This window comes from Microtus ochrogaster, chromosome 17 (assembly GCF_000317375.1).
Source record: "Microtus ochrogaster isolate Prairie Vole_2 chromosome 17, MicOch1.0, whole genome shotgun sequence".
In the NCBI taxonomy this organism is placed as follows: Eukaryota; Metazoa; Chordata; class Mammalia; order Rodentia; family Cricetidae; genus Microtus; species Microtus ochrogaster.
This window is the reverse complement of record NC_022019.1, coordinates 12,603,556-12,619,331: the sequence shown is the minus strand read 5'-3', so window position 1 is coordinate 12,619,331 and position 15,776 is coordinate 12,603,556. Positions and strand designations below refer to the sequence as shown.

At 51.2% G+C, this 15,776-nt stretch overlaps 1 protein-coding gene across 1 annotated transcript in view; it reads left to right on the top strand.

Annotated features, from left to right (window-relative positions):
• Scara5 (scavenger receptor class A member 5) overlaps positions 1 to 15,250 on the top strand; it is a 97,701-nt gene extending 82,451 nt beyond the window's left edge. The window contains exons 8-9 of the mRNA XM_005355505.3: positions 7,108 to 7,302; positions 13,183 to 15,250. Coding sequence (XP_005355562.1) covers positions 7,108 to 7,302; positions 13,183 to 13,319 — 332 coding nt within the window. The 3' untranslated portion in view covers positions 13,320 to 15,250. The remainder of the gene's footprint in view (positions 1 to 7,107; positions 7,303 to 13,182) is intronic.
• The last annotated feature ends 526 nt before the right edge of the window (positions 15,251 to 15,776 follow it).

The following is a 15,776-nucleotide window of genomic DNA, read 5'->3' as shown; positions in this document are numbered from 1 at the left end:
CAGTGCCCATGGAGGCAAGACAAAGGTGTCAGACCCCTGGGGCTGAAGTTACAACCAGTTGTGCACTGTCCAACATGAGTGCTAGAAACCAAGTTCTGGTTCTCTGGAAGAGCAGCAGGAGCCAGTGCCCTTAAGCACCGAACCATCATCTCTCTAACCCTGTATCTTAATCTTGGTGACTTTCTCCATACCTACTTTCCTGCTACACCAGTGTCTCTGTGTCTAAATGGGGACACAACTGGATGTTGGATGGCTGTCATAGTCTCATACATAGTGGAGGGGTGGGGTGCACAGGAATCCAGGAGAGGAAATTGCAGTGTAATAATCCGCAAAGACAGGGGGCACCCTTCAGGGAAGCCTTCCCAGAGGTGATCTCTATGTGTGTGACAAGGCTGGTCAGGTGGTGAGCATATAGCTACATCTGACCTGCTCTAATACTGCTGTGGCTGTGCATGAAGACTTCCTTCATAGTATTCAAAGTACTCCAGACTGTTCAAGATTGTCCTTGTGTTAGAGGCTTCAGAATCTCCCTGGCTGATTCCTATGTGCAGTCAGACAAGGCTTTAAGTCGGAGACACATACCCTGTAGCTTAGGACAGGAAGTGCTGAAGACCCAATGGGACTCCTAAACAGAGAGAAAAGCACCTTACATTTGGAGAGGGCTGCTCGTAGACAGCGGCCACCAGTGTTAGGCCAGGGGCTCGCTCTGTTTGGCAAAGGAGAGGCTATGGCTTTAAGCACCCCTGTGTGACCCTTGGCAACTCACTTGACACTTCTGGGCCCATTTCTTCTGTCGAATGGGAGAAGCTATGACAACTAACTCATGGAGTTGTTGTGGACGGCACAGGATACACATATGGGGCACCTGGCCATCGTACCTGGCATTCGGGCACTCAATGGACAGACTTCCATTCCCTGCACTGCTCCTGATTTACCTGAAACCTCCCCAGGACTGGGTTCTGATGGGGTCATGCCTGGGGACAGCTCTGAGCCATTCTTGACCAAAGCATGATGGGAGTTCCAGACCTGCTTCAGCCTGGAAACCAGCTCTGAGGGATGGCAGCTACAGAACCACTTCTGTGACTCTCCCAGATCTGCCCAGCAGCAGGGGATTGAAGCAAGCTGCTCAGCTATGCTGAGAGTAGAAAGATAGTTCACAGTGTGCCCCCCAGTAGAAGCCACGAAACACCCCACACAGGGTGAGCTAACAAGGTAAAGGAGCCAGTGGATGAAGAAATGCCAGGGACAGCCAGAGATGCCAGCACCCTATAAATAAAACCAGATGCCAGTTAGAAAGTCCTGGGGTGGATTCCCTAGAGATACTCTGCCTTCCCTCCCATACCCAGAGGTAGCGTGAGCAGCTGTCAGGCCCTTGGAAAGATCAGTGATCTGAGTCTGGCTTTGGGGAGGGACCCAAGTCCAAGACCACTTCCCACCTGGGGCTCAGGGAACCGTGACCCAGATCCAGACTTCTTCCCCAGGATTCTGCTTCTCCTACAGGATAGCAAGAACAAAGCAATGCTTCTGCAAGAAGAATCCCCATACACATTAGATTTATAAGGACTGTGTTAGCCACCCAAGAATGGCCTGAGCCACGGTGCGGAATTCCCGGATCATTCCGGAACTGCCTTGCTTAACAAGTCACATCCAGTTTGCATTAGTGTGCCGAGAGTTGCTGACAGCAGGAGCCAGGCTTCTGCACCCCCACTCCCTCCCCTCTAGCAAGCAAAGGAGCCAGAAGCTGGGGAGAGGAGAGGAAATGAGGAGACCAGTCCAACTGGAGAGAGCAGCCCCCAATGGTGTGCAGATAGGTTTCCTGCACGCCGTCTGTGCTGCGGCCCCTGCTATGCAAGCTGTCCTCCGCAGGGCGTGGAGACGCCCAGAGTCAACCTGAGTGCTGCTGGATGATCTGCTGGAGTTCACGGCGTTGGATGTTCTAAGTCCTTGACACCCACTAGTGATTTCACTGGCACCATTCTAGCTATGTGTCCAGAGGTGGCACTGGCCGGTGACACTAACACTCTAAGCCAGCCCTGAAGGCAGAGGCAGCCCACTTCTGTGATTAGGGCTAGACATTATGCAGAGACCTCTGCTCACAAAGGGAGTTCTCTGAGGCAGGTCAACCCTCGGGTGGGTGTGGCCTTGCTCCGCGTTCTGTCCTCTTGAGCTGTTTCTGGGAGTCATAGGAGTCATCTGAGTCACTTTAGATAATGGGTCTGGGAAAAGGCCCATCATATTGGCAAGTCTCGTACAGTCAGGAATGAAGGAACCCAAGGAGGCTCTGGGCCACTGCTGTAAGTTAAGGGGTCAGCTCGTCTAGTGTCTCATCTCAGACTTGGCCTGGGGATACCAATTCCTGATTCTCAGACTTGTTGCTCCTGCCTCCAATTCCCCCTCTCCACAGTTCCCAGCTCATATTCTTGAGAGATTCTAAGTGATTCTGGAATTTTCATTACAGTGGCTTGGACAGATGTTCCGAGCTAAACCTCTCTTCTGAACCTTTCCCACATAGAAGGAAGTGCCACGGGCTGTGGGAACAGCACACCCCTTGATCATTTTATCAAATGTCCCAGCCTTACCACATGAATTGGCAAAGTCAAACTGGCACTGGTGGCAAGGTACTGAGCAGATCCAAACATCAGTCACTATTGCCACAGGGAAAAGAATTTGGCATCAAGTGAGTTCTCTATTGATTTGGACAGCGGTGACATGCACTAAAGGCAAGAGGGGCCAAGAAGGAGGTGCAGGGCTTGGCAGGGCCAGGAGAGGGGAGTTACAAAAGGAAGGAAGTTGAGTAGTGCCAGGGCGGCCCATATGGGTTTGGTAACTGATGGTTATCAAAGCAGGTGGCTCTTGTTGGACAGATGCGGAACACAGAGGTCTTGCCCTTAGTGCTCGCCTGGGAGAGCGCGAGGCTGCTCCAGGAACTTGCTGTGGCTCTGACAGCGCCTTCGTGCTGGGTGCAGTCACTCTAGGGCGTTGACTTTGAGTTGTTGGAAATGATATCTATGTCTTCTTGAAGTCTCTTAGGGCAAGGTTGAAGTGCAGTTCAAAGGGGCCTGGCTTGGCTTTTGCCAAGAAGAGACCTCTTACCATTGATCCTCTCATCAACTGGGAAATGACAGTGGCGCTGAAGGAGTGAGGCGGAGGGTCTCATGTATCAGATCCAAAAGAACCCTAGCTGCCTGCCCTGGTGGACCCTGCCCAACCAGCTCTTTCCCCAGACATGCTCTTCTCCTCCCTACCTGGGCTGCTGCCTCAGAGGCACAGCTACCGTGTTTTACAGGGCATGGCCTAGGATGGTCTCCTAACACTGTGTTCAGAAATGATGGGACAACACACCCATGTCCCTGTTGCCAGCTTGCCATGCCCTGGAAGTTAAGATGAGTACAAGAGAGAGACAGGAATCGTGAGGTACTCAGATGGGCTCTCTCATGAAAACATATATCCACCCATGCAGCCCTGGCCATCAGACCTGTTTAGTGCTCACAGCTGAACCGGATCAGTGCTTGGGCATCCGGGACTGTCACAGCAGGGGAAGTAGGGGAAACTCCTATGGCCTAAGGTTGGAGCTTCCTGGAGCAACCTCTAGTGGAGCCCTCTGCATGGAGGAGTACCAGCCCCGCCTTGGACCTCCAGAGTTAACTGTCACCAGCTTCCCTTGGTGGGATGGCCCAGTGCTGGGAGTGAAGAAAAGCGGTGCTCTGGGAAGAGGGAGGCCTGGCCTCCCGTAAAGAACTGCTCCCTCTGCCTCAGTGTCCTCATCTCTGCATGGGGGTGGGGTGGCCGGGCATCCCTGAGTCCCCTGCCGTCGCTGGCACCCTCTATGGTCCCCTCCTTTTCATCTGTTGGTTTGCCTGTGTAACACAAGGAAGAAGACAATGCTTTTGTTTCCACAGTCCTTTGGAATCCATTTTAACCTAGGAATGTGCTTGGGAGTTCCAGAGGCACATCTGGATGGAGAGCTAAGTGAGCAATAGGAAATAGAAATGCAGGTACCAATCTTTTATAAGAAAGGGACAGGTGATGCACAGGAGAGGGACCAACGCACCTGGCTTCCTCCAGTGCCGAGGCTGCTGTGTCCTTCCCTTACCCCATGCAGATCCCAGGAAGAACGGACAACTCTGAGACAGAAAAGAGCACAGCTCTGGTCCTGGGTTAAGCCCCCAGTGCAGACAGATCTCTGCTCTCCTACTCATAGGGATGGCTTGGATAAGTCACATCCCCTCTCTGTGCCTCTGGCCCCTCGTGTGTCACATGAAGGCTTTGTGTCATCTCAAAATCTTGGCCAATCATTTGTGATGATTGGAAAAGCTCACTGATGTGTCCCCATGAACTAAGATAGCTCCATATGCTACATGATGGGACATCCGAAGCCCACAGCTAAGCAGCAGCAAGATACTGCCCTCCACAGCCTCGGGAACTGCAGAACTTTCTAGTCTGGACCCACTCGTTTCTCCATGACCTGACCCAAGTGTGGCCCTTTCCATTTTGACTTAGGAGGGAGTTCTGGGCATAGAAACCCTGAAGATTTTTTCAGCGTGGGTGAGGGCTATAGGAGCCCTCACCAGGAGCAGCCTGGGTATTGTGCAAGGCAATTCAGTGGGTCTAGGAATAGGAGGCAGTTTCTAGGATCTGGGGAAGCAAAGTAGAAAGGCATAAGCAGAGGTCAGAACCACTGACACCCCTGGAAGCTTGTAAGCAAACAATGAGCCCACTGAACTGCAAGAGCAAGGTGGCCACATGGCTGCAAGCAGCCAATCCCCTGCCCTGGTTACTTGACTAGTGTTTTCCAAGCAGGGATGCTTCTGGGCTAAGCCTTGGGGTAACTGCAGTCTTTTCAGTATAAAAGGGAAAACCTCTACCTGCAGGCATTGTGGTGTCCATAATCCTCAACCCTAGAACAGAAGGGAAAAGAACTGATGTACAATCCTGTGGGCATCTTGGTATATCAGCTAGGCTTGAAAGGTGGAGGCTACAGAGGGGGAGCTCCGCCCAAGAGCTGTTAACTGCAGGTTGGGGACAAGCTGTCAAGTTAAGATCACATCCCTTGTCTGTCGTGTTTCCAATGAGGAACGATTGCTTAAGCAATGGGGGTTTTCCAGCTACGGAACAGCACAGCAGGGAAGCCGTGGTGGGAAATACATGGTGGTCAGAGAATGAACCAAGCTGGTCACATTGCCATCAGGAAACAGAGAGCAAACAGGACATTAGGCTAGGCTTGTTTCCCATTACCTCCCAAGAGTCCAAAACTTTCTGAAGAGTACTGCCAGCTTGGGACCTTCAGACTCAGTAGCCTGCAGGAACATTCTGCACTCAAACCATCGCACTGGCTGAGGCTGCCTCTCAGGCACCAGATCTGGCTAAGTGGAGGCTGATCTATAAAAGATGGGGCAGGAGCATTTCTGGATGATGGGAGATTGTTTAATAGGAAAACTCTGGCTGGAGAAGAAACTGCTGGGAATAAGCCGGGTTGAAATCCCCTACACAGAGAAAACCTAAATTTCTAAGTGAGACATGACATTCTACTTGGGCTAGAGACAGACTCTGGGCAGAAGGCTTGGTGACTCTCCAGATGTACCGAGGGAAGTCGTGTATCTGTAGCCTCCATGTTCCTTATCAGAGCCCAGGAGGTCAAGGACTGTCAAGGAACTACTTCTGGACCCGAGTCCCTGAGTTGGGGCAGTCTGAACCTTACCAGGAAAAACTCAGTGTTTGTGTTTCTCTTGTTCATCCTTCCAGATGGCACCTCACCTCATTCCACCCACTTCCTTGTCTACACTTCTAAGATGATACCTTCCACACCCCCTGCTCCCATCTTCTGTCCTTAGCTATATACTTAACACCACTTGGAAATGCATATATTGAGACAGGTTCTTAGCACATAGCCCAGGCTAGCCTATGGACTAATGCTGCTCCTACTTCAGCCTCCCAAGTGCTGGAATTAGAGATGGACGCCATGACACCTGGCTTTACTATTTGTTTCCTAGGCGTTTGTCAGCTTCATGAAGGCACATCCTTTATCCATGGGTGTCTCCATCTGTTCTAACAGATGCTCAGTCATTCATTCGGCTGTGTGAGTTAGGGAACAGAATGATGCCAGTCTAGACAAAGCAGAGCAAAGAGACTAAGTCAGGGGCTCCCTGAACACCAGCCCCACCCGCTTGCCATGGTCCAGCTTTTGCTCTTGCTCTCACCTGATCCTCAAGGCTGCCTGGCTTGTGACCTCTGACCTCAACAGGCTTCTGTTCTCAGCCTCACTGCATAGGATGATACACACACTCTCAAGTGACCTGGTGTTGACGAGGCAAGACAGGTCTGGGGAAACCTGTAGCCAGTCTGAGATCAAGCCTCAGGCAGGAGTCTCACCTGACTTCTGGTGTCGTTGGGTTCCCTACAGTCCCCAGGGAGTTTCCCTGGTCACACGTAGCCTCTGGGTTCCATCTTCCCACCAGTTTCCTCTTCAAGGTTCCCGTGTTCTCCCATTACACTCCCCCACCCACCCCGTGTCCCCCTTGAGTGCTGGTGGGAGCTGGGTTTTCAGTAACTCTCAGAGGTGGCTAGTTGTCTGATCCATGAAATGAATAGAAACTGGTTCAGGGAATTGAAACTCACTCAGTGCTGAGAAGAGGTTTTTGGAGTCAATTCTGCTATACACTTAAACTCTGTTTTAGAAATCAGTAGTCAGGAAGAGAGATGTCAAAGACTAAAACTAAAGCCTTGTGGCATACCGCCGTAATCCAAGCATTTGGAGGGTCAGCAGGGCTACATGAGACCCTGTCTCGAAACAAACCAAACAGACCAAAAAAAGCAGGAATGACACACTGCGACCTCACATCTTTAGCTCTAGCTCTCGCTTCCCTGTGTGGAAGGAGGGTCATTGACAAGGCCTGGGTGGGGTCCAGGAGTGTCCAGAGATAGGTAGTCATGGTAACTCTTTTGGCAGCTGGTGTGGGGGTCATTGACAAGGCCTGGGTGGGGTCTAGGAGTGTCCAAAGATAGTTAGTCATGGTGACTCTCTTGGCAGATGGTGTGGGGTCATTGACAAGGCCTGGGTGGGGTCCTGGAGTGTCCAGAGATAGGTAGTCATGGTGACTCTCTTAGCAGATGGTGTGGATTTCACAATGATTCGCCTGGTGAATGGCTCTGGACCACACGAGGGCCGAGTGGAGGTGTTCCATGAGCGTCGCTGGGGCACGGTGTGCGACGACGGCTGGGACAGGAAGGATGGGGCTGTCGTGTGCCGCATGCTGGGCTTCCATGGCGTTGAGGACGTGTACCGGACAGCTCGCTTTGGGCAAGGTAAGGTACGGATTAGATGACGGGGAAGCAATCGAAGGATTCCAGGCCTGGCCTTTTCCCACCAAAGCCTGCATCATGTGATCTAGCCGACTGTGCCCTGGGGGCCCCATCCCTCACTCCTGTTCTCAGTACACACCTCATACTGAAAAACGCTTTCTTTAAACATGGAGAAACTTGGGTGAACTAGAATCCAAAACAATAGTTCCCAATGCATCGATCAGATCTGTTGACCATTCAATTCTGTGTTCCCTGTTCCTGGGCTGTGTGCACTTGGGCCTAGCCTCTCTCCATTCTGCATCTTGGTGTGCTTGTCTGAGAAAGGGGCTTACAGACTCTGGGATGCTTTCCAGCCTAGGCCCCTGGGAGCTAAGATGTTGCTGCTCATCTGTCATGAACACCTGCCTTCCCATGCACAGGGGACCAGGATTTGAGCTCATCAGATCACACTCAGCGGTTGGTGACCTGACACTCAGAGTGGCAGATGCCCACCATAGGGGCTTGGAGTGGACGTGAGGTACCAGGCAGGCCCACCACCTTGCCCAAGGCTTAAGCTTTCCTTTCCTCTGAGCTAAAATAGTTACAGGGACTCATAGTGTAGCCTGAGGAGAGAGGGTGGGTGGCTTGTCCTCTGCTAAATGGATTGTCCCTGAAGGTCCCCACTCCTCACAACTGCCTAGCTTCTCATCCCGTGATAGACTACTGCGGTTCTAGTTCTGAAAGCCGTCTGCAGAGTCCCATCGTGTATTGATTCTTGGTGCCACCTGATGAGTGACCACCAGCTCAACACTCTGGCGTCCTGATCTCTATTTTCCTCCTCCTCCTCCTCCTCCTCCTCCTCCTCCTCCTCCTCCTCCTCTTTCTCCTCCTCCTTCTCTTCCTCCTCCTCCTCCCCCTCCTCCTTCTCCTCCTCCTTTTTCTCCTCCTCCCCAGCCCCTCCTTACACTCCGCAGGCTGTCCTTGAAGCTCCTCTCTACGTCTGGGGCTTCAGCCACGACCCGACCTGGCTCATTCTCTCTGTCCTGGAATAGGCCCCTGAGCCTCAGGCCCTTCTGTGTCCAGAGAGCTCCACTCAGATACTTCATGCACCTGTCAAATGGGCCACACTTTCTTCCCACCAGATCCTTACCTCTATCAGGGCCTATAGCACCGTCTTCTGTTAGACTCCATCTAAACCAGGCCTTGGGCACGTCCACCCCATCACCAACTCCCTGATTGCTCCATCCTCAAGTCTTACAGAGTCAACAGTGTCCACCTGTCCAGGGTCTCTTGATCTGCCTCTTCCTCTTCCTCCTGACCGCCCCACCTTAGACAGTGTTCCTAAGCGCAGAGGAATGCTTAGCATGGAAACTGGACTTAGACTCCTGTGCTTGAATCCAGTGACATCCTTGAAGTTAGGAATATTTCCTGACGTGAGCTCCCTGCCGATGCAAAAATTCCCAATCAAGCCAGATCAAAACAAGCCAAATTAAGAATATCCAGGTTTAATGGGAGATGTGCGCTCTCAGGTGGCCCAGAGGGGGAACTGGGAAGATGCAAAAAAACGCAACTCCCCTGGAGGAAGAAAGGGAGACCACGTTTTCCTCTTTTGGGAGATCACCTAAATACCATGGGGAGTGGTCCTGACCCCATCCCGAGGGAGGGGTCAGGACCTGGCCTGCTGGGATTTGGAGTCCAGACCATGCCTGGGGGCTGGGATAGATGCAAGGGGCTGGGGCCTAGGCTCCCAACTTGACACTTGAGCAGGTTCCTTAACCTGTCCACGCATCTTCTCTCTCCTTCTAAGGATGGGCTGCCGGTGGTAGACGGGGTTGTGTGTGCCAACCTCTTAGTATGGTGCTGGCACCATGGCTCATCTCTTTTCACTATTCTCTGGTGTGAAGATGGCTGTTGGCCCCAGGGACCTGAGAGTAGCTCTGAGCTTTTATTCACTATCATTTGTGCTGTCCCAGCACAACCTGCAGGTCAGTTAGTGGGCCTGCCTTCTCTAGCTGCCAGCCGCCTGCCTAAGATGAGTGGGTGCCTGTGTTAGCCCAGTTCTGACTCTTCAGTGGGCCTGTATTGCTCTTGGGATCAGATTAGCTTCCCTTGGCTCAGCAACAAAGTCCTTCTTTTTAACCCCTCCCCCTAATTGTTCTTTGAGACAGTCTCACGATATAGCTCAGGCTTGCCTTGGGCTCCCTATGTAGCTCAGGCTACTCTCTAGGATGCAATCCTTCTTCTCCTCCCCCCAGGTGAAGGGGTTTTAGATGTGCACCCTTACTACCAAGCCCTCCCTGACCAAAGCCCTTCCTAAGTCACTTCCTACCACTCCCCAGTTGTCACAGGGTGCTTCTATCTACTGTGCTTCTCAGAGGTACCTGATGCCATCTCCTGTCAGCCTGTCTCTGCACGGTACCTTTCCCCATCAGCTCTAAAAGTCAGCTCTATTTTGTCTCCTGGAAGGAGCTTTCCAGGCCCTCTGATGCCTCCTCAGCTCATGATGAACACACACTTTAACTCCTGTGGCATACTCTGCATGTCTCTGTCACCCACGCTGTTCACTGGTTTATTCTAAACACCCAGAAGAGCACCGAGTGGAGGGGAGACCCCCAGATCATTTATTTGGTGAACGAATGGTCACCTTCAACCTAGTGCTCTATGAGACCAGCCTGGGCTGTGTCTCAATCTCACCCCATGGTAAGAAGCACCCATTTGCTTTGTTTTCTGTTCACCAGGAGGCTCTGTGCTGAGTGAGCCCTTTGGCCCTGGAGCTTTACTGTGAACCTCAAGAGACACAACCAGGGTGGAGTCTGCCTAGCCTGCACAGGGCTCCTCAGAGCTACATAGATCCCTGGATCGCCCAGGGCAAGATAAAGTCCTAACAAGTTTCCAGGCTGATCCTGGTACCTCACCTTGTGTAGCCAGAGGTGACGATGAGTGCCTGGTGTCTTCAGAGCACTGGCTTCTGTGACCTGGGCCGGGGGACACAGATGTCTGCAGCTTCTTTAGCAGTGCCCCACGCCTGTTAGAGCTGCAGTTTGGGGCCTCCTCTTGAGATGACCCTGCTCCAAGTGTACTGGCCTTCTTGAGGCTGGACACTGGCCAGTCCTGGCAGAGCCCCAGGCTGGGCTTCCAGTGTCCACATCCTGCATGCACATTTGGGATGGGTGGCCTTGGGCCCGTTCTTTATTTGTTAGTCCCCTTTATTCGCTTTGGGTGTGACTAATCCTGCAGAGCTCTGGGGCCTGCCGCCTTTTCCTGGGTAATTTGTGAAGTGATGCGCTTTCCAGGAGACGTTTAATCTGCAAGCTATTGCTGGGCCTCCAAGGGCTTTATTGTATAAGAGCCAGATAAAGGCTCTGGTGAAGACAGGGCCCAAGCAGACGGCGAAAGAGGCCCCTCCCTACTCCTCGTCCTGTCCTGGATTCACTGCGTGGCAATCCTGTGGCAGAGGACACTGGACATCTCCATGGAACGTGTCTAAGCGGCTTCATTCATGTAGTTGGTTTCATCAAGAGCACCGTGGCTTAGTCAGTCCCTTGACCTTCTCTGTAAAGCGATGTCGTGGGTGGGTCTAGGACAGGTGACAAAACTGGGGGTTTTCATAGTCTCAAGGATTCCACTAAAAAAAAAAAAAGGAGGGATCATCTGGCTGTGGGGGAGGACACAGGATGGAGGTCAGTTGCCGGTCTAGTCCCTGGCTACCTCTCCTATTGGCTACCATGGATACCAAAGCCCTTCCCAATACAGAAACATCGTGTTGACTGCTGCGGGGTGACAAGGCCAGTGACACTGGAACCTGGGTTAAAACCTTCAGCCTTGTGCTTTATGCTCCTCTGTTGTATTCATTATATTTTTTTATTACCATTGTGACTAAAATCCCATACACTAACAACTCAAGGAAGGAAAGCCTGGTTTCAGAGAGTTGCAGCTCATCCTGGTTGGGAAAGCTTGGTGACAACCGCTCCTAGTGGTAGTGGGGAGGCGGCCCCTCTTGCATTCCAGTGGACGGGGAAACAGAGAAATCAGGCTGGAGCCAGGGGGTGCATATAACTTCCAGAGCCTGTGCCGCGCCCCCATGTCTGAGCTCTGTGCCCTGGCACCCAGTTCATGAGCTTCGGGCAAGGGGGCTGGAGGTTAAAATACACAGACACACACAGACAGAGAGACAGCAACATGGGTCATCCTTGAATTCCCCAAGAATGCCCCCTTTCTTGTGTTCAGGGGCAGATTATATAGAGATAGCCACGCCCCAGCCAAACCTACCAGAAACCACTCTCCTGCCATCATGAACTCCTGAAGGTCTCGTGCTCAGAGCAGCTGTAGGCACTCAGATCAGGGGATTACAAGAAATTCAGGATCTAGGGTCTCACTGCTCCCAACAAGCCAGGACTTCAGTGACCTACTTCCTTTTGCTCAATAGGCCCCACCTCTTAAAGGTTCCACAGCCTCCCCAAACAGGGCCACCACAAAGAAACAAATGCTTAAAACAAGGCCCTGTGAGGGAAACACTTCCGCTTCATACTATACTACACATCGTAGGACTAACCAATCAGGGTGCTGGGGCAAGCAGCAGTGCAGGTTTGCCCAGGATTCACAGGAAAAATCCCATATCCTGGAAGACTCCTCCCACTAGGAAAACTAAAGCGTACCCCTGCCATGGTGCTGAGCCCTGGGTTGAGGCATGCTGCATGGTGCGGTGTGGTGCGGGCTTGCGTTTGCTGCTGTCACCAGGGCTTAAGAAGTAGCAGAGTTCAGCTTCCCTGAAAACGCAGGTTCTGCCTTAGCAGGACAGGGTGGGACCCATCGTTCTGCACATCTTACAAGTTCTGGTGATACAAACACTTACCCTACTGCTTCCATGGGACTCATGGCGTTAGTCATCCTTCTAGAAGGCAGCCAGCATCTGGAACCAGGCATAGCCATCAACACAAAGAGCTCACCGGCACCACCACCCCCAGGCCCCTGCTGCCCAGTTCATCAGTAGGAGCCCAGGGTAATTCGCACAGCTTGCTTCCTTTTCCTCACAGGCAAGCCCTCTGTTCACTCTGGAAGGTTATCCCAGCTGCCCTAAGTCCCGGTATTCTAGAAAGATACCAGTGCCACATTAATACCATTTGGAGCTCGGACGCTATTCTGTGACAACCCACTAAAGCTCCAGGCTCTCCATGTGTGGTCACCTTCAGACCAGCAGACTGGCCCATTCCTAGCTGCAAGTCTTAGGGACTCTGTATTAGAGGGACTAACCCAATGATTTAATGTTTTGAGGATGTCTGACTATAATGTCAGATTTGGAGACCCTTTATCTTTCTGGAACTATGGTCTTGGACTCCCAGAATGGAACCATTGTAGCAATGTTGGTTCTAAGATATCAGTTCTGGGCCACGGGATAATCCAGGGTCTGTCTGACATTACTCTTCTGATTAGGCCTTGCCAAACTGTTCATTCATACAGGCTTCAAGGTACTGAATCTCAGTGTCAGGGGGAGTCAGTCATTAAGGTCAATCTGGGCCTAGGTGGCAAGATTTGAGTTGGAAATTAGACCCTGCCTGTGACAAACTGTGTAATCTGCTCCCAATGGCTCTCTGTGCATAATTGTTTCTTACTATCTACCCCAGAGTATAATGGTAAGGACCATAGAGGCTCCCATCTATAAGAGGCCTGACACATAGAAGATACAAACATCAATATTATCTCTTATTGCTGGTCCACCCATAGGAAGTTAAGGCTATAATAAAGATGCATTCTTGGTAGAGCAGAGAGGGAAGATGGCCTCTACCAGATTAAAGAGAGCCTGTGGGGACAAACAGGCCACGGTCATGTCATTTACAGGCATAGACCCCCTTTCCCTTTCTGCCTCCGGAATAGCTGCTAAGGAGCTGTGTGCACCTCTCTCTCCAGGCACAGGGAAAATTTGGATGGACGACGTGAACTGCAAGGGGACCGAGCACTCCATCTTCCACTGCCAGTTTGCCAAATGGGGAGTGACAAACTGTGGGCACGCCGAGGATGCCGGGGTGACGTGTACCACCTTCTGAAAATGGGTGCAGTCCAAGGCCAGCGCCCTGCCGCGACCACACTCCTGTGTCTCTGGGGAGGTAGGAGGATTGCTTGGAGCCACCTGACCGTGGTTCATGACCAGTTCAGCACTATCCCCAACCCTGCTGCCAGCCGGCCCTACTCTGGTTCCAAGGCAACCTGCTGTCACTGTCCTTCCAGACGACTGCTCCAACGTACTCAGCGGGACCTACGTTCTGTCTTTCCTTTCCACTGGGGTTTCTATATGAGGGGCGCTAGTCAGCTGAACCACCAGTATGCTCAGCTATCTGAAGACTATTCACGGGCCTAGCGAATCTATGTTATAGATGGTCTCTTGGTTACAGATGCATGCTGATATGATGTCACAGGCAAGAGCTGCAATGGAGGTGGGAGTGGTTATGGGTCATTGGCTTTGCAGGTAATTCCTTAATTCCAGAGTTTCACCATCCACCTCCCCTGCATGTGAAACCCTTACTGACTTTGTTTCCCCTCTTTTCCTCTGTCTCTTCACACTCTATGTTAGTATGAGGAAGGGGCAGAGAAAACATAAGAAAATTCCAGCTACCAGAAGAAGCCAGAAACCCGGCTGGAGCCAGGAAGAGAAGGGAGTGACTACTGTGCTGTGCTACGTTGTATCTTGGGTGCTGACATCACTTAACCACTTTTCTGTGTTAATACAAGGCAATCAGGGCAGGACCCTGCCTCCAGGTAGTGCTCACTTGGCCCATTCATCTGGCCTCCAAGTTAGAAGACCAGGGATGATCAAGACTAAGACAAGGTTCCCCCATGAACCTTGGTGTACCCTTCTTAGGCCTGAGCAACAAGCTTGGGCCGTAGACATTGGTTATTGGAAAATTGTGTACTCCAGATCTTATAGCAAGTACGTATAAGATCAGACAGGATGGGTTTCCAAGTCAAACATCCTCACAGGAGGGCTGACTTGGAGGGTGACAAGGAAGCCATCCACAGTAACCTGAGTCCATCAGTCATTAGAGGCTGTGTCCCAGGGCAGCTGGTGACATTGTACCTTCCAGGCCCCTTTAAATATAACCCTGTGATCAGATGGGAACCGGTCCTGATAAATCCCCCAAGGGCAGGAAGAAGTGTGAATTCCTATAACCTTCCGTGGGAAATGAAGCCTGTGAGCTGCACTCCCCTCCTGGTTACAGAGAGAGCCCCGTTCTGCTATTGACACAAGGAGGAGGTTGAACTAGATGGCACGTGTGTTCCAGAACTGGGGGGCTAGGGAATAGCAATCGAAGGCAGACCTGTCTGGCTATAGCAGGGCCACAGACACAGTCACATATCCCATGAGGTGAGCATTATCTTGCTGGGAGTGAGAAGACCTAGGTACCCCCAGGTACAGTTCTCCCGAGAGATCCTGGCTAGCCACTAAGCCTATATGTGATCTTGATCATTCTTGCTTGCAAGCTGCGTTACTCACTACTGTCCTCATGATCTGACCAACTGTTATGTTTACATAACATGCATGTACTCATGCATCTTCTTCCAGAGCCGATGTATGTATGCCTGTATAGCGTGGCACTCCTTATCACATAGCTCAGCACATCACAATGGTTATGTTTTAAAAGATATACTAAAGGTTGTTGTCTTTATTTAGAAAAAAAAAGATATTTTAAAAGTGCATAAATACCACTTTGATAATTCCGGGAAAGAGCCCAGTTACCCAACTGGTGAAGACTTAGGTAACTTTCTCACGTGGTCTTTACATGGGGTGGGGTGGGGGGGACACAAGTTTGGTTTTATATCTATAAAAGAGATGTTGAAAAGTATTTTAACCATAAAAATAAAAGTCGAATAGTTTACAGACCTACCTATGAGGACATGGAAATGACCGTGGACTGTATTTCAGGGACTAATGGAAACTAGGCCTAAAATACTTCAGACCTTTTGTAAGAAAGAATTTCAATAAAGCAAACGTTTGAAAAAGATGTCACTGATGAGTGGTTGAATTAGTCAGGGTCCTCTAGAGTCACAGAACTAATGGAATGAATCTCTATATGTGTGTGTGGGGGGGGGGGACTTATTGGAATGATTTCCAGGCTGCAGTCCACCAATGTCTAGTTATGAATGGAAAGCCCAAGAATCTAATAGCTTCTTAGTCCCACGAGGCTGGTTTGCTAGGATTTCGAAGAAGGAATGAATGGGCTGATGGAGGTGAGGGCAAGCAAGCTAAGAACACTCTTCCTTCTTCTGTCGTCCTTATAAAGCAGAGCATTCTAACAGAAGGGGCGGCCCAGATTTAAGGTGCGCCTTCCAGCCTCAAGATCTGGATTAAAGGCGTGTGTCCTCAGGCCTCAAGGTCCAGATCACAAGCGTGCCCTCCCTTTCTCTGTTATAGCTCTTTCCAGATACAGTCAAGTTGACAACCGGGAGTAGCCATCACAGTGGTCCATCATAGTCTTTATCATGAAGACCCAGGGAGTGTGGAGGAT